The sequence below is a fragment of the Bidens hawaiensis genome, unplaced genomic scaffold (genome assembly GCF_021521415.1).
Source record: "Bidens hawaiensis isolate Kalapana, Puna unplaced genomic scaffold, B.hawaiensis_p1.1 tig00009224_1, whole genome shotgun sequence".
Taxonomy (NCBI): domain Eukaryota; kingdom Viridiplantae; phylum Streptophyta; class Magnoliopsida; order Asterales; family Asteraceae; genus Bidens; species Bidens hawaiensis.
This window is the reverse complement of record NW_027491681.1, coordinates 438,666-461,119: the sequence shown is the minus strand read 5'-3', so window position 1 is coordinate 461,119 and position 22,454 is coordinate 438,666. Positions and strand designations below refer to the sequence as shown.

General features: G+C 36.1%; 3 protein-coding genes across 4 annotated transcripts; all 3 read right to left on the bottom strand.

The window, feature by feature from the left end:
• Positions 1–1,576: 1,576 nt before the first annotated feature.
• LOC143531700 (pantothenate kinase 1-like) lies at positions 1,577–7,098 on the bottom strand. The gene is made up of 10 exons (XM_077026943.1): positions 6,843–7,098; positions 5,874–6,050; positions 5,659–5,705; positions 5,193–5,309; positions 4,916–5,035; positions 4,655–4,749; positions 4,331–4,424; positions 3,877–4,008; positions 3,026–3,138; positions 1,577–2,129 (listed from the first exon to the last, which is right to left on the bottom strand). Exons 1-10 carry the CDS (start codon positions 6,922–6,924, stop codon positions 1,943–1,945), a joined length of 1,164 nt encoding a protein of 387 aa, XP_076883058.1. The 5' UTR covers positions 6,925–7,098; the 3' UTR covers positions 1,577–1,942.
• A 5,471-nt stretch (positions 7,099–12,569) lies between these two features.
• On the bottom strand, positions 12,570–13,082 carry LOC143531727 (ubiquitin-ribosomal protein eS31 fusion protein-like). Its single transcript, XM_077026972.1, has one exon. The coding sequence runs from the start codon at positions 13,044–13,046 to the stop codon at positions 12,585–12,587; it is 462 nt and encodes a 153-aa protein (XP_076883087.1). The 5' UTR covers positions 13,047–13,082; the 3' UTR covers positions 12,570–12,584.
• A 1,275-nt stretch (positions 13,083–14,357) lies between these two features.
• LOC143531726 (putative serine/threonine-protein kinase PBL10) lies at positions 14,358–17,902 on the bottom strand. Of its 2 annotated transcripts, none has more exons than XM_077026970.1 (6): positions 17,662–17,902; positions 16,801–17,120; positions 16,111–16,246; positions 15,549–15,691; positions 15,189–15,312; positions 14,358–15,016 (listed from the first exon to the last, which is right to left on the bottom strand). In XM_077026970.1, exons 1-6 carry the CDS (start codon positions 17,711–17,713, stop codon positions 14,589–14,591), a joined length of 1,203 nt encoding a protein of 400 aa, XP_076883085.1. In that variant the 5' UTR covers positions 17,714–17,902; the 3' UTR covers positions 14,358–14,588. The 2 variants fall into 2 exon arrangements, with proteins under 2 accessions (XP_076883085.1, XP_076883086.1); XM_077026971.1 differs by having other exon boundaries at positions 16,801–17,102.
• Between the last annotated feature and the right edge of the window lie 4,552 nt (positions 17,903–22,454).

The following is a 22,454-nucleotide window of genomic DNA, read 5'->3' as shown; positions in this document are numbered from 1 at the left end:
TTAGGGCAACCTTGATTGTGCACGTCAGACAACCTTCCAGAAGGCATCTTTTTAAGGAATAAGGATATGCTGATGTTGACAGCTGCTAAATGAAAGGTGGACAGCTCAGCATGACTCATGGGTTACCACGTGATCATAACCAATGAAAAAGCACCAGGTGTCTCCAGGGACACGTGGCGCAAATCGATTGGAGGAGGCCAACAAAACCCTAATTTGGTCTCAGCTCAATCAGTGGAAACCCTAGCACTATAAATACATCATAACGTACACAGTTATGGGGGACACATTGATTCACATTGAAGCATATTCAATTACATTCACTGACAGGCAGCCCTAGTCAGTTATTTTCTCATACACAGAGAGACAATCACATAATCATACAGAGTAACATACAGTATTCAGCTATTAAGCAATACTCTCCCAATTCCCTTACTCTCACATTATTATCTTCTCCTACACCATACTTATTCTCACGCCGGAGGGTTACCCCAAAGAGGACCCCTCTGTCCCTTTCTGAGGGGTAAGTAACGGCGCTGTTCATTTTGTAGGTGGAAGAACACTGATCCAGAAGAACCATCGGTGAAATAGTATAATCACACCCGAGGAAAGTAGATCTGCTACCAGTGAGTAGATCCACGTTTCTTCAGTAATTATAGAGATAAAGATGAAGAATGAGATGAGAATGCTCTTAAGTACTTAAATAACTTTCTGATGGAAGCATCTAAATGGACGCCGAATATAAGTACATAAAAGTATGGTATAGATAGTCGAATGGTTGGGCAAGTTTTGAAATGATAACCTTTGTAAATATCGAAAGTTGAGTGACATGATATGGTCATATGACAACAAAATTTTGAAGAGGGAGAATTTATTATTAATTGCAAATGAAAACTTTAATTTATATTTTTCACCTATAGAATTGTAAATAAGTCAAGTCGAATCCAAGCTTGACTCATTTAAGTTATAAGAATATGAGCTCGGATCATTTGACCTCTGATTCTAACACTCAAAATGGCTCTGACTTGGTTAATTAGTTACTTAATGATTTTATTGATTTTATGTATAGTATTTACATAAAATATATATAGTATTTAGTTACCTTCCTCAAATCTATACACATAATGATTTTTATTATCTTGCTATAAAGTACAAACTTACACTAAACTTTCTTGAAAAAGTGCTTGCTACACAAGGAAACGTAAAGAACTTGATTGATTGATGGTTAGTTACTCTCACCCCTTTTAAGCCCGGTTGCCTGCGCATGGACACTTTTAATTTTTTATTATTTTTTTGTAAGGACTTGTATTTTCCTGGACTTGAACCGAGACGTTTAAGTGTTTAATAGATTTTATCTCTGTCACTGGACCTCCAACCCTAGAACACATAGATGCTTTTAATAAGAGACACCCGGTTCCTTCTTTCACTAAAGACACGGAGATGCATCCGTCCGATGTTATTTTTCCTTCATCACACTTTTATTTACTTACCATGTTATTACAATAACTTTTTAAAAATAAAAAATAATTAAAAAAAAAGGCTATAGACATGGGTTTTGGGATTCAAACATGATCCTAAAATCATTATCCTCAAAAGATGCAAGAATACAACTCACAATTCCTTGATGAACAAATACAATCTTGTCATTTGTAACCCACATATTGAGTCACATGTGATGCAATTATTCAAATAAAACAAAATTTTGGGGTTCACTGAAAAACCACCTTTATAGACCTGTCAATGCTGTTATGGTTATATTCATGGAAGCATGCATAAATACAAAGTACAGCAACATAAATGCACATACAGACACACTTAAAATTTAAAAATGGGGCCCACTATCACAATTCACTATATATAATATAATCAGGACTCACAAATGAACAAGAAGTTAGTTTTGAATTTTGATCTTGCTTTAAACTGTAATTAACTATGTAACCTGTATTTAGCTGCTGGCCCGTACACGACACTCGATAATTCCATTATCATTTAAATCTTCAACAAGCGGGTATCGGTTGTCGTCCATTGTGGTGAAAGGGGATTCTTCAACAAGTTGATAGTTCGTAAACGCACCCAACGCCCCGAGGAATCCCTCGTGCCTTAAAAACATTGCTTTTGCCTCGCCTTTCGACCTGAAAACGGGTCAAATAAAAAATTAGACTCACGTTTTGACCTAAAAATGTTATAATTGGTTGATATGGTAAAAAAATAGCTAGACAGACGACAGGTCAAATGGGTTGAAAAGTCAAACGGGTCAGAAAACCATTCAAAGTTGGGGTTATACAAAGTATGGTCATAAACGGGTCGACACGGTTAACCCGTTTAGTTATTCACTTATTCATGTCGGGTTTGGGTTGACATGTTTTCAACCTGTCAATCCATTTAAAATTAAAATATAAAATTTAAGCATTAAAAATTCAACCTGCCAACTGTTTAAATCCTCCAGATAATCAGGTAACACGATTCACGAGCATGTTACCCGTTCAACTGACAGCCCAGTTTAGAGTCCAACATCTTGACACGATTAGTTAATCAAGTCATGTTCAGATAGGGTGATTCGAACCACGTTCAGACCTCGACACAAACGGCCACCAATAAACTGTTTTAATGCATATTATTCATCAATAGCTTTATTTAAGAACTTAAGATTATCGTTGCAATGAATAGTAGTCGCTTTCATATTTAACAAGTTGACCCAGCCCGACCTGTTTCAACCAGCTGTAAAATGACACCATGCGACTAAACAATAATCTGTACCCAAGTACGCTACTTTCAAACACACACATATATACGGGTTTCAAATATCCATTCGCAACCCTATCCTGTATATTATGTTGAAGGTATAAGGAATCAAAGGGTCATTATTAGTTTGTTTATCTAGTATGAGAACATGATGAAAGTACACAAATTCAGAACTTTTAGCAAATAAGACAAGTTGTAATTGCCACTGTTTTTATAATAAAACCTTACCATTGATGCTTGTGAGCATTAGCATGAGATATAAAAATCATAATGTCCAATAATTTACCAGAAATCAACTGCCACGGATATTGTGTCCATAGTGTAAGCATGACCGCGTATAAAGTATCCCCCAAAGAATATCTTTTTGAGACCAAATCGAAGTGCATTCAAGTAAGCAATCTGAAAAGAGCACAACATATCAAGAACAAATATTAATCAACATGAACTTGCACTTTACCTTGAATAATTGTTGCAATGCAGCAATAATCGCAATAAAATCACACATACTGCAATGTGATTCATTCTAAACATTTCAAATTACCTTGACATATTACAATAGAGGTCGCAATTTCGACCCCATTGTTATAAATGGCTCGATTTGGGTTAAACTTTATTTATAACGAGTCAACTATAAAGGATTAGCTGACACCAAAAAGTATGTCATGCATACAACCCTCTAAATAGTTTTATTTTAATAATTATAATAATATTTGAAGTACTACACTTTCAAAACTATACTTGATAAGCCTAAAGTTATCATGTACGTTGCATATCTAGCAGTTATACTTTTCTTAAACGGACTAGTTTGGTAATTTAGAGGACAGACAACCAACAAATCTGGTAAAAAAAACTGATGTCGTTCAGAAATGGGCTACATTGGTAACTATTTTTATAATATTTTGTATTATTGTTTTTAAAAAAAAAACGGTCTAGTTTGGTAATTTAGTGATAAGCCACCTCATCATAGAAGGTGCCACACAAGCAAGAAACCAGTCAACTAGTAAAGCTACCAGGTAGGAATATAGATGGATATAATTAGATAGATGAAACGTCAATCAAATTATGTTGCTTGTTTATAACACACCCTATGGATTATATATCTATGTGATGATAAAAGTTCAAATTATTATAATTCACCTGTCCTATATTGTTGGAAATCATCCTCAATAGGGACCTTGCTACATCTTCTGGCTTGTACTCTTCAAGCTCTTTATTGTCTAATACTGCTTTCCCAAAGCTGGATGCAATAGCTGTTGAAGATAGACCAATCTGTTCCAAATTTGCAACAAAGTCACTAACAAGAATATTATATTAATATGGAAACTACACAAGATCATCATTGCCTTGAAATTATTGGACCAACACATTACACACTTTGCATATACATTATCAACAGCTTAATCATATGCTAAATCTCTTGTTTTACAATACATTTACTTCAGTTTTAAAACCATGAGTTGCAGCCATAAAGGTATAAATGCATAACGATTATGAGAATTTATGATATTATGATTCTTGTTTCTAACTTTTCTCTTATAGCCAAACTTCATAACCAAAAGAAATAAATAAGTTGAACAATAAATCCAGATACCTTTAGGTAGTCCATTCCACCATATATATCTCCAACAAGCATATCAATCACTCTGTTGTTTCCTTGATGACTCATCTCCAGCAAATCATCAAAGCTGAAGGAAAATGTTAAATAAAACAAAGAGTTAATTACTCGAATGGCCCATTTAGTATGCCCATAATGCAAGTTTGGTCCTTAAGTTTAAAAACTACGCGTATGGTCCCAACTATTTTGAAAGTGTAACACGCATGGTCCTTGGCGTCAGGTTTTACAATGAAGTGCGTGTAAATGACCAACATATCCTTGTTTTTTTTTAAAAAAAAAAAAGAAAATTAATCAGCTAACCTCTTACACTTTGTTAAAAGCTTCCCCAAACCCCAAAACGTGCCTCCACCTACACTCGTTCCACTGACTCGTTCAAACTTGCCATCGCCATCAACCTAAAAGCTCATAATAAAAATCTAAGCATCTTATTATGCCATACATGAAAAAAACTAAAACTAGAAAATATCAATTAAATAGCAGTATATGATCACTAAGAAGATGAACATTTACTACAACTGTAAACAAATACAAGACTAGCTAAAAAGTGAATACTGAAATTACCTTTATCATGCTTACACCGGACCCAATATTAACAAGGAGATATGGATATAGATCGTTGTGGTCAATCTGCTCGTAATTCCTCTGGCCATTCACGTATGTGAAAGCTTCAGATGGCACTGACTATCAGAAGGAAGTTTAAATCAATAATGTTACTTAAAAACTTAATGCCAACTTAAGCCTATAAGAAATACTAGAACTATTTCATGTATTTTAAGAAAAAATAAAGGATTTATTTGTGTCATAAGTTTCCGTATGGTGTAAGATTTAAGAATCCCACCTTTAAAAGAAAGTTTGCTCCTGATACAAGGCTGCCCATTTCATCTACCTTGTCAAGACTAATACCAAGTTTTTCTTTAAATAGATCTGCAAATTTAAATGCCCCTCCACCTGTTGCCTTCACCATGATACACAGTATATCAGTTAATAAGTTGCATTGCATGTCGTGAGAAATCCATAATAAAATTGCACGTTGACAGATTAATAATTATTCAAGGATGCATTTCTAAATTGCGTCTGTTGACCTTGAATGGCAACTATTTTCAAGATACAACATCAACACGCAAGTGTTGTTAGATTTTATCTCAAGTATAAAATTCTTTTAGGAAGATTTGAGGCAAGTGTGACAGTAAAAGTGTTGGGTTATTTAATAGAAACCGTCTGGCTTTAATGTTTAGAACGCACGAACATATGCACTTGCTTTTTTTATGTGTTAAAATCTCAATTGTGTGATTAATGGTCTTCACCTTAATAGTATTATTGTCACTGGCTGGGAACCCATTTTGCTGAACACCTGAAGCCAACATGATTGAAATTAGATTATGGAACAATCGCTTTAAAATATTCATGTGTCCACCTTAATTATATTCAAGTTTCATGTGGATTGGTAAGTTAACTTTTAACAGTAATACCAAGTTAACACTAAAGCATGATAACTTTAACTGTCTGTCAAGATGCATACCTCTATAATGAAGCTGTTTGGATGAAATAAAATCCAAACACTCGTTGATCTTGCTTGTTTCAAACATTAAAAAGTAGAGTCTTCCACTAAGAAGATTGTCTTTTGAAGAGCTATTTTGTGTTTTATCTACAGGTTTTTCTCTGTTAGTAGAGAGATACACCATCTTGATGAGAGAACCTGATGAGAATACAGCATATGTATGAAAAGATAGTTGGATTCATATACACCACCAAAGTCTTAACTGAATCAACCTACAAACATTTTGCTATACCAGCTGAACCAACACTTGTTTCATCCCAACATGTATGCTTATGATTACTTATTTGACAGTTTATGCTTATAAGCAGATAATAATAAGCAACTTATTTCACCCTAATGGCACCAACAACAATCAGTTTAAAATCAGCAATATTAAGTTGCAGCAATTCAAAAATGCCACAGAACTCAATTTTAAGTTGCAGCAATTCAAATCAACCGCTAAGCAATTGTTAGTTTGTTACTAAAAAACTCATACTACTGATTTTATTCAAAATAACAATGTATGCTTAGGATTGTTTTTTTAAAACGTATAAGCAGATAATAATAATAATAATAATAATAATAGTAATAATAATAATAATAAACTTATTTCAGGTAATTGTAAACTTGTTAGTTTCAATCCACCAACAATAATCAGTTTAAATTCAAGAATATTAAGTTGCAGCATTACAAAAACACCACAGAAGTCCATTTTGAGAAATATTAAGCCCTAAATTCATCAATTATAGTCATGAGATATAAAGTAGTTAAACGAGTCCTATTAAGAAACGAATTGTGACTCTAAACACTGAAATAATAAATACTAGTAATAACAACAAGTGTGATTTGAGGTAGTAGTAGTAGTAGTAGTCGGCGTTGAATCGCATTATGAAGTAACGATCTTCTGATAAGAAACAAACAGAAACAGTGATTGAAACTGTGTTGTGTTACCTCCGATATCAAGAGCGAGATGAGAGATTTGATCCAACGGCGAAGAAGAATTCAGCTCATTGATTGTATCGCCGTCGTCCATCGTGAAAATTAATTAAGTGAAGTGATTGAACAATCACAGGCAGGTATGGTATTATATGTATATCAGTATATGTATATAATAATGGAGTTAGGAGGATACTGGTAGATCATACATAATATTATTATTATCATCGATTTTCTTAAACCCAGTCGCCATCAAACATGCTTTTAATGTTGGAAAGAAATAATTAATTGGAGATGGATTGGACGGTGCAGAGACATGAAATGAATTTGACCTGATTCATGACGATATTCTTCGGTTTTCGAGATGAACAAACCACGACTCGATCTTCTTCTCCGGTAGCTTAAGATATGCAATAACCACGACTCGATCTTCTTCTCCGGTAGCTTAAGATATGCAATGGTTTTTGGGGGTGTGGAGGTGACTGCTAAGAAATCTCAAGGATCTCTTGTTTACCGACACAAAAATGGTTATGGTGGTGGCTCTTATTAAGAACAACAACCCTTAATAAGGAGGTGGAGACCTCCTTATACAGGGAGCCTCATGGCCACCATCATGGTACCCTAATGGGCCTAGCCCAGTTAGGGTTACCTCCACAAAATCCCCTCAGCCCAATAATATTGTATTAGTCCATATAATAAAATAAGCCAGACATAATAAATTAAGGTCGTAAGCCGGGTTTAGTACCATACCCTTACAAGCCCCCCAAGTCCAGTGTTGCTCCTAGGCGTGCAAGCGTTTAGGTGGAGCGCTGGACTTCATAAGGTGTGTTAGGATATGAGGCGGTTTTTTCCCCTTTCTTAGGCCTTGTCTTTATTGTCTTTGAGTTTTGAGAGGTTTTCTCCATGATGGTGACATGTTGTGATCCTTATGATAATAATGGTGCACTGGCATGAATAAGATATAGCACGCATCATAACAATAGTGGCTCGGGGCCTGATAAAAGATAGAGTGCGCATCTCGATAATAATGTAAAGCAACTTGCGCGCGAGACAGCTTACGAGCTATAAAAATAATGAAGCTTGCGCGCGAGGCGACTTACGAGCTATAAAATAATGAAGCATGCGCGAGTTGCGGCTTATGAGCTATAATATGATGATAATGACTGGCCCACAAGGGCCTCTTCTACGCAGGATGACTATCCCAACTTGTCTTCAAAATAATAATGGAGGCACAAACGGCCAGATAATAATAATAATGTCATAGGTGCTTGTGCGACTCGTAGCCGAACCTGCAAAAACATATCAACTAAAAGTGGATGTATTACAAGGTTCCCATCCTCGGGCAAATTATGAGGTGTGCCCAACCTACGCTGGTGCGTGCATGGCGGGAGTTGAGCGCGCGTGCATGGCGGGGTTGAGCGCGCGTGCATGGCGGGGTTGAGCGCGCGTGCATGGCGGGGTTGAGCGTGCATGCATGGCGGAGAGTTGAGCGCGCGTGCATGGCGGGAGTTGAGCGCGCGTGCATGGCGGAGTTGAGCGCGCGTGCATGGCGGGGTTGAGCGCGCATGCATGGCGGGGTTGAGCGCGCATGCATGGCGGAGAGTTGAGCGCGCATGCATGGCGGAGTTGAGCGCGCGTGGAACAGATCTGAATATCCACATCAGGTAGGTTTTATGTAAAAACCAACAGATCTGAAAGGATTTATAGATCTATGAATATGAAATGTGAATATTGCTCAAACGAACCCAGATCTGAAAAAATCATAATTAGATCTGGTATATTTCACTTATAAAAACACAGATCTAAGGGTTTTCCCCAAAGTTTGGTGGTATTTCTTCTTGTATATTTCCGGATCTAGAAATATTTTCAGATCTACGGATTTTTGGACTTCCATAGAACAGATCTGAAAAGAAGAAATCGTAGAACCTAGAGTATTTGATGAACAGATCGGAGGACCGAGACGAAAAACAAGACGTGGTTCGTTGCCGGTCCCACGGATGGCGCCAATGTAGAAACATGAAATGAATCTGACCTGATCCATGACGATGTTCCCCGGTCTTCGAGATGAACGAACCACGACTCGATCTTCTTCTCCGGTAGCTTAAGATCTGCAATGGTTTTTGGGGGTGTGGAGGTGACTGCTAAGAAATCTCAAGGATCTCTTGTTTACCGACACAAAAATGGTTATGGTGGTGGCTCTTATTGAGAACAACAACCCTTAATAAGGAGGTGGAGACCTCCTTATATAGGGAGCCTCATGGCCACCATCATGGTACCCTAATGGGCCTAGCCCAGTTAGGGTTACCTCCACAAAACCCCCTCAGCCCAATAATATTGTATTAGTCCATATAATAAAATAAGCCAGACATAATAAATTAAGGTCGTAAGCCGGGTTTAGTATCATACCCCTACAGATAGCATCCCTATTTTGACTTTCTTCAATTCCGTTTTGACTTTCTAATTAATAGTTTTCCCTTTTTGCTTTTTTCCTTTCTTATTATTTTATCGTAAGGACGTTCTTATCCGAAATATAAATAAACATGGTAGTCCGTAGAATTGCCAATATACATAGTAGTTTTCATTTTATTATTGTTCTGGTGGCGTGCCGGTGTTTGTGGAAGGCATGTAATGAATATTTTCACTCAGACAAGATGATCAAGGTCGAGAGTATCCTCAGAGACGTTAAAATTTTAAGCCTTGTGTGAATTAAAAGTAGAACGAAACGTGTGAATGTAAAATAGGCTAGATGGAATTTGTCAATTATGTGTCTGATTTGTGTGTTGTTGACTACGCCTGCTAGCTTCTTGTTAGTAGGGTATGCAGACCGGGGTTTTATTGAATGAAATTATGCAGTTAAAAAAAAATATATGCCCATAAACCTTAAAATAAAATTCAATAATTTTTAGGTGATGAACATGACGACGAGCAAGAAGTACCTAAATTCGCTTTTATTTGATATAAGGGTTTTCAAAATAAATAAATTGAAAAAAAAAACTAATGAACACCCTGGTACATGTTTACAAAAATGACAAATTATAGTTTATTAACTCAAACCATCACCTATGGGCTTATAATATAATTCATGCTGATATTTTGACTAGCAGCATCCTAACTATCACGTTTGTTGCCAACCACAATCCGATAACATAATAATTAAATTATATATGTACACCTGATTTCCACTCAATTTCGCTCACAGTGATGATTATGAACAAAACGAGAAAACTTACAAGCGAAATCTACATAAATTCAATCTAAATCTATGATAATTATGCTACTTGGATGTAGAGATGGATAAAAAGATCAGTTAATCAAATCAACCCAACAATTTGAATCGTACTGAACTTAATTTCATAGGAACCTTTCATAGGAACCGGCTTGTAGATTTTGAAGAGGAATCACTGGTTTATGAATCGATATTTAGCATGTATGTATATATGTATGTACATATGTACGTATCTATTTATACTTTATGTATGTGTGTATATTATGTATGAGGGAACGCCCAAACCAAACTTTGAAGCCGACGTGTGCTAGTTAAGGCAACATAGCATGGTCAAAATGGGGCATCGGAGCTCTATAAATTTGAAGAGCACAGTAACCTAAATACAAGAAAGTCGTTCTAAAAAATTATGTATCTTAGTTATGTATATGATGCAGTTGCAGTATATGCTTATTGAAACACTACTTAATCTTGTGCCGGTCTTTCAAATTTTGGTCTGTCTTGCCTCCTGACACCAGGGTTTAACGTTAAACCACTTACAAGACAACAGTCAACAGCTTGAACCTCGTTATAGGTCTATGAACAGACATTATTAGCATGCGATATTTGATAACTGATTTCAGATTGGTCTCAAATTTCCAGAACCAAACATCACCATTAGAGTTTTGATACCACCATAACTACCCTTTTTTTATGTTTTACTTATATATCAAAAACAGTAAAATACAGTCCAAAAAGAGATACAATACAGTAACAGCACCACTGATTGCTGGTATGGTAATTGGGCTTAGTATTTCCAAGTAAAGTTGGCTTAAAGATGGTTTGATAAACGCCCAAAACCAATTATCCAAACTAACTCAATACACAGAGTGAACACTGGACACACAACCACCCAATGCAAATCTTGTTAAAAAATACTAGTGATCTTAAGAACAAATGGTTGATAAAACGATAGCTTATATAAACTTGTTGAAAAAAATTAGCAAAGCATATAGCCCCAACTTTAGCTGATTCAGTCATTCAGGTCGATTAAGAGGTAAGATAGCATTTACGTGCTACTTGTTTATTCACTTAAAAAAATCCATGGCAAGGTGCAAACAAACCGAGCCTTTTCAAGCTCGAGCCAAGCGAGCCTCAAATAAAGCTCATTTAATCAATGATCCCGAGAGCAAGCCTTGTATGGCAAGCTCGTTTAGCCTTGCTAAGCCCTAACAAGACTTGTGTATTTTTAAGTTTTACACTTTTACCTCTTTTAGACTTCTTTTCTATGTATTAGTATTAAGCTACCCAATCAAGCTCGAGCCGAAATTTGGGTCATTTAAAGTACTACACGAGTTGAGACGAGCATAGCCTCGTTTGTAGCCTTTTCTCATCATATAAAATATTAAAAGAAGTGAATAAAATAATTTATAAATAACAACCCTTCAACACTGATCGACCACTTGAACAAAATAAAGGGTATCATATCACAAAAGCAACTACCCAAACACTTCTTTGATCTTAGCATATACCAAATACTTCTAAGATCAAATCATTCACACAAAACAGTTTATACTCTAAACAATACAGCAATAACCATTGTATCCAAATTTCAATATGATCAATTCTAAACATAATCCCCCCACATTGTATAAAAAGAAAGCATCATGATTCTCAGATGATTATCAGCTTCACCAAGCATCTAGTCTAATCAACTTAAATGAGCTCAAGCCTAAGAATAAGAGTGTGCCACTAAATGAAGTTTATATATATGATAAAAAATATATTCTTTGTATATAAATATATAATCAAAATACACATAAAGATATAACTATTTTGTACGTATATACAAAATAGTTAAGATAGAAAACAAGCTGAGCCTAAGCAGAGCTGAAGCTTAAAAAATGCTAACAAGCCATCTCAAGCTGAAAAAAAAATGGCCGCAGGCCATGCTCATACTTGAAAAATCGCTCTCTAGCAGAGCTCAGTCTTTAATATTAAAACTCAAAAGAGCCAAGCTCAATCTCTTGGTTAATAAAACAAGCCAAGCTTAACCTCTCAGTTAATAAAACAAGCCAAGCTTAAGCTCTAGTTAATAAAACAAGCCAAGCTTAGAATCTCGGTTAATAAAACAAGCCAAGCTCGAGATCAAGCTCTCTGTTAAACAAATCAAGCTCGAAGTTACTCAAGCCCGTACTCATCTAATTTACACCCCTGATTTCAATAAACTAAGATTGCCACAAGTGAGCCCTTAAACATCAGTCAGCAACTTGAACAAAATGTATTATCCTAACTCAAAATAATACATTTCTAATGAGTAATGACTAAACTATAAACTTAACACCCACTAAAACTATCATGTAATAATCAACCAGAGCATTAAAAATATTCAACTTAAACCAAAAAAACATAAAATGAAAACTATTAAGAATCCATATCAAGTGAAGCATTCAAATCTAAAACCATCAAAAAGAAGTTCAACACAATAATTCAAAAAGCATCCATAACATAAAAGAAAAGAGAAGATAATATTAAATCAACCTCATCCTGAATCCTCAAGGCTTCTGGTAGACATAGGTCAAGCCACACTTGCCACAATAGTGCCTATCAAAATGATTAGCCATGAACGTCCCAGCACCACACTCCGCATTCGGACACTCCTTCCTGAGCCTCTGCACCTTACCAGAATCATCCACCTTATAAAACTGCAACACAGACAGCTTCACCTTCTTATGCTTGTGCTTGATCTTCTTTGGCTTCGTGTACGTCTTCTTCTTCCTCTTCTTCGCACCGCCACGGAGCCTAAGCACCAGGTGGAGAGTTGACTCCTTCTGGATGTTGTAGTCCGCTAGGGTTCTGCCGTCTTCGAGCTGTTTCCCGGCGAAGATCAGACGCTGCTGGTCCGGTGGGATGCCTTCCTTGTCCTGGATCTTGGCTTTGACGTTGTCGATGGTGTCGGAGGACTCGACCTCCAGAGTGATGGTCTTGCCGGTTAGGGTTTTCACGAAGATCTGCATCTTTGCAGGTTGGGTGGTGAAGGTGCGGCGATGAGATGATAATATGGAGTGACTGAATGAATGAGTGGTTTTTATTAGGGTTAGGTTGAACACAGTTTGGGCTTTTTGTTTTTGGATAATGGACTGTGGGTTTTTTTATATGTTATGGGCTTTTGTTGTAGTATGTATATTATATATGTTTTTCTATTTTTTCTAAAAAGCCGTCGAGCTCGGCTCAGTTACAAAAATGAACCCACTCAGTTATACCGGATTTTCGGGTCTGGTAGTAACTAGTTAGACGAGACCGGTTAACCAGTTAATAACCAGAAAAAAAACCCAATTTTAAATAAAATAAAATAAAAAAATCGGTTAACCAGTTTATAACCGGTTTTGAAATCAATAATAAAAACCGGTTACTAACCGGCGGTTAGGATCAGTTAATAACTGGTTAGGATTGGACCGGTTAGTAACCGGTTACGAAATTGGGTACAAACCAGTCACCTCTATTGCAGTCTGTATTTTTGTTTGTTTTTTAGGAACGTTGTGCTAAAAGTAAGGTTGTTTATGAGACTGCTGGGCTTGGATAGAGCTCGAGCTTGAAGTAAAGTGAGCCTATGATTAAGCTAACAATCTGTGCTTTGACCCAATCCGAGCATAGGTCGACCTCGGCTTAGTTACAAAAATGAGCCAGCTCAGCTCAGGTCGAGCTTTTATCAAGCGAGTCACGAACTTTTTCAACAGTCCTAATTGCAACTAAAGATAGAAGGTGTAGAAAAGAGTAAACCGGTTTTTTTTTCCGAGTTGGGTACTCAAAACCAATCTATCTCACAACTATTTACACTCATATGGGGGGATCCATGATGGTAAAGACGGACAAAAGCCTGTTGAAAGTGGCTACATAGCTAAATTTTAAAAAGCCCAAATAATGGGGAAAACCAGTTCTTACCCGGTATGAACAGTTCGGGTCTGGAACCGGGTAAGAACCATCGGGTTTTATCGTGTCCGGACTAAGTATGGGTCCTACCAGGTACAAACCGGAACTTGTGGTTTTGCCCTACTATAAGTTAAAAGTATTGGAACTGAAATCAAAATGGAGGCAAGTAAGCTCGATCATAAGGACAGCTATAAAGATGAATGCTAAAATGTTAAAGAATGTTTCTAAATCCAACTTTCAACCCCTAACTAAGGGAGTGAGCACCTATTACAGACAGACCCAGATATGATTCACCAAATTTTATATATTTGTGCAACAGATGTTCTTTTTAACACAACCCCATTCATTCACCTTATTAATATCAGGGACAGCAAAATTCTCAGATTTTCATTTTACCATTCACACAACGATCCAGAACTATTATTTCTATAACTAACACAAATTCATATCATTACCACCAAAAATCATTCATAAAACACAACATACTCTCTGAATACAAACAACTGACACAAACCCACTTGCAAAACATGGAGCAAGACTTTAAAAAAATAACAATAACTGTACACACCAAGTAGACCCTTGAGGCACACTTGACATACAAAAAACAGTATCATTTCATAACTTTAATATTAAGCCCGCAAGGAAGCCGAAGGCCTAGGATACGCTACTAACCCAGTCCCAACATCTTGTCTGCACGATCGGGCCTTGTTAGTTTCGGTCTCCGCTTGTTGGCCCTTACGCTCACGTTTGTCACCATCTTGATGCTCTTCTAAAGTGGACACCACTTCATCCATACTCGGTCTCATTTTGGGCTCCATGCATAGACATTGAAGAGCCAGGTTGGCGACTTTGAGAGCCCGCCCGAGTGAGTATTGACCCTCTAGCCGTGGGTCAAGGACCCGGAAAATTCTCCGTTTGCTGCTTAGACACGGCTTGGCCCATTCAACTAGGTTGTGTTCACCGGGAGGCCGGTTTTTGTCTATGGCTTTTTTACCTGATAAGACTTCTAGAAGAACCACTCCAAAGCTGTACACGTCACTCTTTGGGGTTAAATGACCTTTATCAAAGCAGAAATAAAACATAGTAAGAGTTACAAGTACAAATTTACTTCACTAATTTTTTTATGTTCCAAAAACCGACACTTCAGAAGTTACCAAAACACTCTTTTGAGATAACTAGAGAATTCAACTACAATAACTACCTAAATAATCCCAAACAATTGAGCATACCTGTTGATAGATACTCAGGAGCTGCATATCCACAAGTTCCCATAACCCTGGTAGAAACATGGCTCTTATCACCCGTAGGTCCATCCCGTGCTAATCCAAAATCAGACAGCTTTGCATTAAAATTCTGTTATTTGCAGTCATAGTCACAAAGCAATATTTTAGCGACATATAAATGTTACATTTATTAAACTAATAAGATTAACGGTAATTCTAGTTTTGGCCCAATAAGAGCCATCTATATATGACTCAAATGTACGAAAAAGGGTGTAGTCATTGAAATGGTTCAAACGTGAAAGTGCATTGGTACTTTATGCAAAAAAACAGACCTAAGATTATAAGCTTCATAAAAATACATCATACCGAGTCAAGCAGAATATTTGAAGTCTTGAAGTCCCGGTATATAACCATTGGTTCAGCATTATGAAGAAAAGCAAGACCCCTGGCAGCCCCGAGAGCAACTTTCATGCGTAGACGCCAAGAAAGTGTTTGGAAGTACGAACCTCCTGTTACACATAAAGAATTTGTGTAATTAAAATATAGAAGTATGGTACTAGATGCTAGAGATGGGCTGGGTAACAGGTTTAAATGGTTGTTTCGAAGTACTGGCCAGATCGGATTAAGTTGGCCCGTAAATACTTTTATGTCCACTTTTTATAAGGTTCTATAAGTGAGGAGCGATTGAATAGTAATCAGACAATTTTATTGTGTTAATAATCTGAAACTTTGAATAAAATGATTTGGGAGGTTGTATGCATTAAAATTAGACGTTGACTGACTTTTGACTTGTTTGACAGTATTATTATGTTAAATAGAATGTATAAAAAACATTTTGATTACCAAACCGACCCGTGCATATAATATAAAATTGTCACCTTTAAATGTGGTGAACTAAAAACGCTGTATGAATATATTGGTAACTTACTTCTGAATAAGTGATTTTCCATGCTACCCTTTGGCATAAACTCATATGCCAAAAGCCTATGATCATCTTCTAAGCAATAACCGATTAATTTCACAAGATTGGGATGGCGAAGTTGTCCAAGATAATTAATTTCTGCCTGCACAAGTGGAAGATTTAATTGTTCAGAAGCTAAATTTTGTTGACAGAAAGTGAAATATTCAAAAAGTAACTGAATTTATTTGATAACTAGGATACAATTTTGCTTTTTGTAGAAGGTCTAAAGACAAACTAATGACTCAAAAACTATATCATAATTCACAAACTTAGGGGTCTATTTGGATGTGGGATTGCAATATCGTGAGTTAAAGAATGAACATTAGATATCAGGCAATCAGCAAGCTAAAGTTATCTTAACAAGATTTTTGAGTTACATGCAATTTGTTACAAATTATAACTAAAATCACTTATTTATAAAGTTAAAAGCACATGACTTTATTTTAATCTTATATTTACGTACTTATTAAATGGTTATCCATTCATATTATTAACAGCAATCATCAAAGAATGTTAAAAATTAGCATTTCAATTCGTACTTTTTTAAAGGTTTCAATGAGATTGCTTTAATAATATATTTTTAGTATCAATTACTTACATTGACTATTTAATAAAAATGTGAAAAGAATTATGATCATGAAAGTGAAAAGAACTAACCAGCCACTCCTTGTGACCCTGTAATCCTTCTTGGTTCAGCCTTTTTACAGCAATAACAATACCAGTTCCCGGTTTAGAAGCTGCAAGTGATTGCTCATCAACCCATCCTTTAAATACAGAACCAAAGCCACCTTCACCAAGAACACTATCGGGACGGAAGTTTCTTGTGGCGTTTTTAAGCTCGTTGAAAGTGAAGCTTTTTAAGTTGGATGATTGTAAAATTTCACCTTCGCTTCGAGGCGTTTGTGTTTGAGATCCAGTTGAAGTCTTGCTACTTAAATTACTGTTTCCATTCTTTTCTCCTGTTTTAGAGTCAAAACCTATAACATCACACATATATATTTTTTTTTAAATTTAAACAATACCATTCACTTATACAGTTATACACTACTCAATAATAGTAACCAAGTTTCTTAAGTATTCCACTAAAGTTTTTTGTTCTTCTAAACTCACTCAGCTTTCATTATCCAATCCTATGTAATTTTTTTTTATAACTGTTTAAATTTTATATAAAAAAAATGAGTGAGGCAAACAAATGAAACATATATGAATCCTGATTACCAATAAGTGATAATTTTTTCCCAATTAACTTCAAGTATGAAGTAATAGTGAAGAAAAAAATTCACTAAATACAACAAAGTTTCATAATTGTAAGATTTTAAGTCAAATTGAATAATAATAATAATAATAATAACAATAATAATTCAACTCTTTGTTTTCTAATGAAATTTGATTCAACAATTGGCACAATTAAGCCATCCATGTAAGCTTAAGATAATAGAAAAACAGCAAATAATAATAATATTCATGTAAAAGTGTTCAATTAACAGCAAAAAAGAAAACTAATTATGATTAAATCACCAGTCAAAAAGGCACTATCAGCTTTAATCTGAATACTCCAACAAATCCCCATTTCAAATCTCAGATCCCAAATAAACCCTAAAAACTCATATAACTTGAACAAACTCCGAATAGTTGACGTAAGAGCAACAATAACCGTCAGATCTGACTGAGGCGAATCTTCAATTTGAAGAGATCGTTAACAAATTAGGGTTTGAGGTTTCAATTTCTAAAATTTGTATTGCTTTCATTAGGAATGAAATGAAATAGTTTGTTTGGTAGATGATTGAATTGATTTAAAGATAAAAGGGAGAATTTGGAAGTGAAGTAATGAGATGGTTCCTTTAAAGAAAGAAGAAAGAGCCTCTTTTGGTTGACTTATTATTAGGCTGAGGGGTGTGGAGAGTGAGAAAGGGCGCAAGAGGACAGCCGCTCGCGCCCCGGGGCGCGAGCACCACACCACCGAGGCGCGAGAGGGGCGCGAGAGGGGCGCGAGCGCGGAAAAAGAGGCAGGCGCCAGGGGGTTCGCGGGACAGGTTGAGCGTGAGGGGCATGGGGAAAGGTGAAAAGAGCCGTTTGAAAGCTTAAATGAGCCGTTGGCTCTTAATTTTTAAAAAAAAAAAAATTTTTCTACTCCTATATATTACCCATTTTATACAACACTTTAACACAACTTCAAAAAACACCAAACTTACCCATTTCTTTATACAACACTTCCTATATATTACCCATTTCTTTCAAACTTTTTTAAAAAAAACCTTTACAAAATCCTATATAATACCCCTAAATCAACCCATTTTTACCATATCAAACACAACTTCAATCTCCAAACAACCCATCGTCCCATTTTTTTTTTTTTTAAATAATGTCGTCGTACTCGTCTGATTCCGACTCCTCCGAAGAGGATGATTTGCTTCTTCATGTAGGGGGAGTTTTGACCGCAGCCGTGGTAAATCTCTTGCAAAATCAAGCCCATCAACCCCGACTCCCGAGGGTTAGAGCACCACCTCGTGATCGTGATCGATCGGGTGCTAACGATACTTTGATGAGGCATTATTTTAGCCCTCAACCGGTATACGCGGAGTCGGATTTTCGAACTCGTTTTCGAATGAGCAGACAATTGTTCACAGCGTATAGCGAGTGATTTAGAGGCACGGTATCCCTTTTTCCAACAAAGGGAGGATGCTAGGGGTCTTCCCGGTTTTACCCCTCTTCAAAAATGCACGGCTGCTATCCGTCAACTAGCGTACGGCATCTCGTCGGACGCTTTGGATGAGTATTTACAGATGTCGAAAAGGGTTGCACGTGAATCCCTTCTTTTTTTCTGCCAAGGTAAAAAACATTAATTTTACTTTTTATTAAATATTTATTACATTTTTTAATATATATTGTACGTAGGAGTCATATCGACTTACGCTCGGAGATATCTGCGTAAACCTACAACGTATGACATCCAACGCATATATGAGGTGCACGCAGAAAAACATGGTTTTCCTGGGATGCTAGGTAGCATCGATTGTACGCATGTTGGATGGGCTATGTGTCCAACGGCCTGGCGAGGTCAGTTCCACCGTGGTGATCATGAAGGGCCGACCCTCATACTTGAGGCGGCGGTGTCACAGGATCTTTGGTTTTGGCATGCTTTTTTTGGTGTTGCTGGGTCAAATAACGACCTTAATGTTATCGATCAGTCACATTTGATCAACGACCTTATCGACGGGGTTGAACCACCTCAATCTTTTGTTGCAAATGAAGAACTCTTCAAGTACGGGTACTATCTGGTCGATGGTATTTACAACGAATGGGCTGTGTTAGTTCAAGCTTTTACAGATCCAGTCGCCGACAAACGGAAGTATTTTACGAAGAAGCAAGATTCTGCTAGAAAAGATATTGAAAGAGCTTTTGGAGCTATAAAAAAACAATATTATGTTCTGGCGAACCCGATACGTTATTGGACTCGGGAGAGGATAATGGACGTCGTCTACACGTGTCTTATCCTACACAACATGACGTTAGAAGACGAGGGCAAAGCTATATGCCAAAACTACCAAGGTGACATTCCGCCACAACCGTCCACAATCAGTGATCAACAAAAACTTCATAACATAGCAAATATCAAGAGCCGTGAGATACACGGGGATCTTCGACATGAGTTGGTTGAACATTTGTGGGCGAGGCGACCAGAGGATCTTGTATTAGATTAGTTTTATTATTAAATATTATTGTTTGTTTAATTTTTAGTATGTTTTTTTTATTATATGAATTTTCAAAAAAATGTGTGTTTTTTTAAATAATTTATGAGTTTTTTTAATAATACGTTTTTTTAATACATTTATAAAACAATAAAAAAAAAACCGCTCGCGCCCCCTCTCGCGCCCCTCCACACCATGCCCCGGGGCGCGAGCACCACTACCAACACCCATCTTATCAAGTTTCTCTCTCTGCCACACGTCACAATATTATTGGCTGGCGCCCCCACTCGCGCCCCCCACACCCCTCAGCCTTACCTTCTTTCTTTCTTTCTTGTGTGTTGCTTTAGCTTGCTTCCAAAACTAGACTATACTTGGTATGGAGAGTAGTAGTTTATATTAATTAATAGTCCTTGATGTTATGGTATCTTACATGATTAATGCTTCTAGTTTTATGTAGTTACTAACTTACTATGTGATTTGGTATCTAATTTAGGAATTGAACATTCGACGGGAAATTTGTTTATTTAATAGATGAACAACATGAACAAAAAAGTTGTCTTCTTTTAAATTTTAATTAGACGAACAAACATTAACACATGTTATGTTTGTTCATTTATGTTTGTTTATGTATTAATATAAAATAATTAAATATTATCTGAATGAGTCATCTACTTAAAAGTTTTATATTTGTTTATGTTCATTTATATTTGTTCATATATGTTCGGTTATGTTTGCTTGAATTTTAAACAAACGAACACGAGCACGCCCTTGTTCGTGTTCGATTGATTTGTTTACAAGCTTTAATTATTCACATTGATGAATACATCGATCTTAATATCTAAGCTCTGCTGATTTTATTTGTGGTTTGTTTGTGTTCGTGAACACAATCATTTTTTTAACGAACGAACACGAACATAAATCTCGTTTGGTAAGTTCCTGTGAACCGTTCTTGAACACATTAATTCATTAACGAACGAACATGAACATGAACATGAACATGAACAAGTTGTTGCCAAATTTACAAGTGCAATTGATTTTTGGTTAAGGTTTTTTTTTATTTTTGGGTTAATTTCAAATCAGGGCATGAAAATCCTTTTTTAGGGCACCCGGGGCATCGCATGATGATCCACTCATCACGCGTGATAGGTTAATCAACACCGCCGCCAGTGCCTTATCAAGCTTGAGGGAGGAGCATTGCGTGATGGCCATCACGCGTGTGATGGGGTGAAAACCAAGAATTTTGAGCTGTTGGGGATTTACCTATCACACAAAAACAAATTTCATCACACACCACCACACCACATCACCATCCCTACCAAATTCCATCAAAATGTGATAGATTTGGGGTTGGTGATATGGCACCATTTGATTAGGTGGGGTGTGTGATGAGAAATCACATCATATCCACCACCCTCCCTCCTTAGAGTGGGGAAGTGATGTAATTATTCTTAATGTTTATAATAATTAAGAATCTATTACATGCATTTCTCATTAAAAGTATTCTTTAATATCATATTTAAAACTTTATAAGATGCTTTTAGTTATTATTAGCATTGTGTTAGACGTACCTTTGATAAGGGACTAAACATATACATATTGTAAATTGAAAGTAGTTGTAATAAATTGAAAATAAAACGAGCGTTGGGTGATGGGAACAAATATTCTATTTCTGCAATGGATTTTGTTTTTTATTCTGTGGATGAAGTTTGACTATAAGTCAAAGTCAGGTTCTAATATCGGCTTCGTGGAAGCCAGAAAACAGATGTGTCGGCTTAAAATCTTGTTGGACTTTACGTTTGATTCCATTGGGCTTTGCAATGGCCCCTTATTAAAATAATTGTTTATTATATATGTATTTTTCTAGTTGCACAACTAATGAACTAAACACATGTTTTATGTTTATATCCAAACAAATTCAGTGCAAATGAAACATATTTTGATATAAATGATAAATTAAAATGATTTTAGAATCAATGCTTTAGCAAAACTAGTCTATAGCCAAACACGTTAATAAAATTTTGCATATATGATGTTTATATGTGTTATAGTAGGGATGAGATCGGTATCGCACCAGTCCCGGTCTCAAAAATCTCAAAGTTTTGGTACCGTTACCGTTATTGAAGGTAAAAATATCAGGGTATACCGGTACCGATACCAAAACTCAAAACTTTGGTACCGATTCGGTATCGAATCGATAACGATTTCGGTACCCCCGAATTTGCTCATCCCCTGTGATAGTGTTGCCAATTTTTTTTATCCTATTAATTAAACATTATATAGAACAATGTGTGTAGTATGATTGGTTAATTTAAAAAGCTTGTTCCAAAAAAGGAAAATAAGTAAGATACTAATACTAAAAAGAAATTAAAAATAATATTGGTAAGAAACCATGAGAAACTTAAGTTAGCTATGAACTTTCTAGTAGTTACACCTCAAAGAGTCTACACCAATTAAGATATATCATTGAAAGATAATTGGTCAATTTGAAAGGTTTGTTCCAATAAAGGAAATAAGTAATATTTTAATACTGTATTAAAAATATTTAATAATATTATATTTGTAAGACACCATGAGAAACTTATTTAAGAATTTTCTAGTAATTATACCAGAATAAGAATCTAA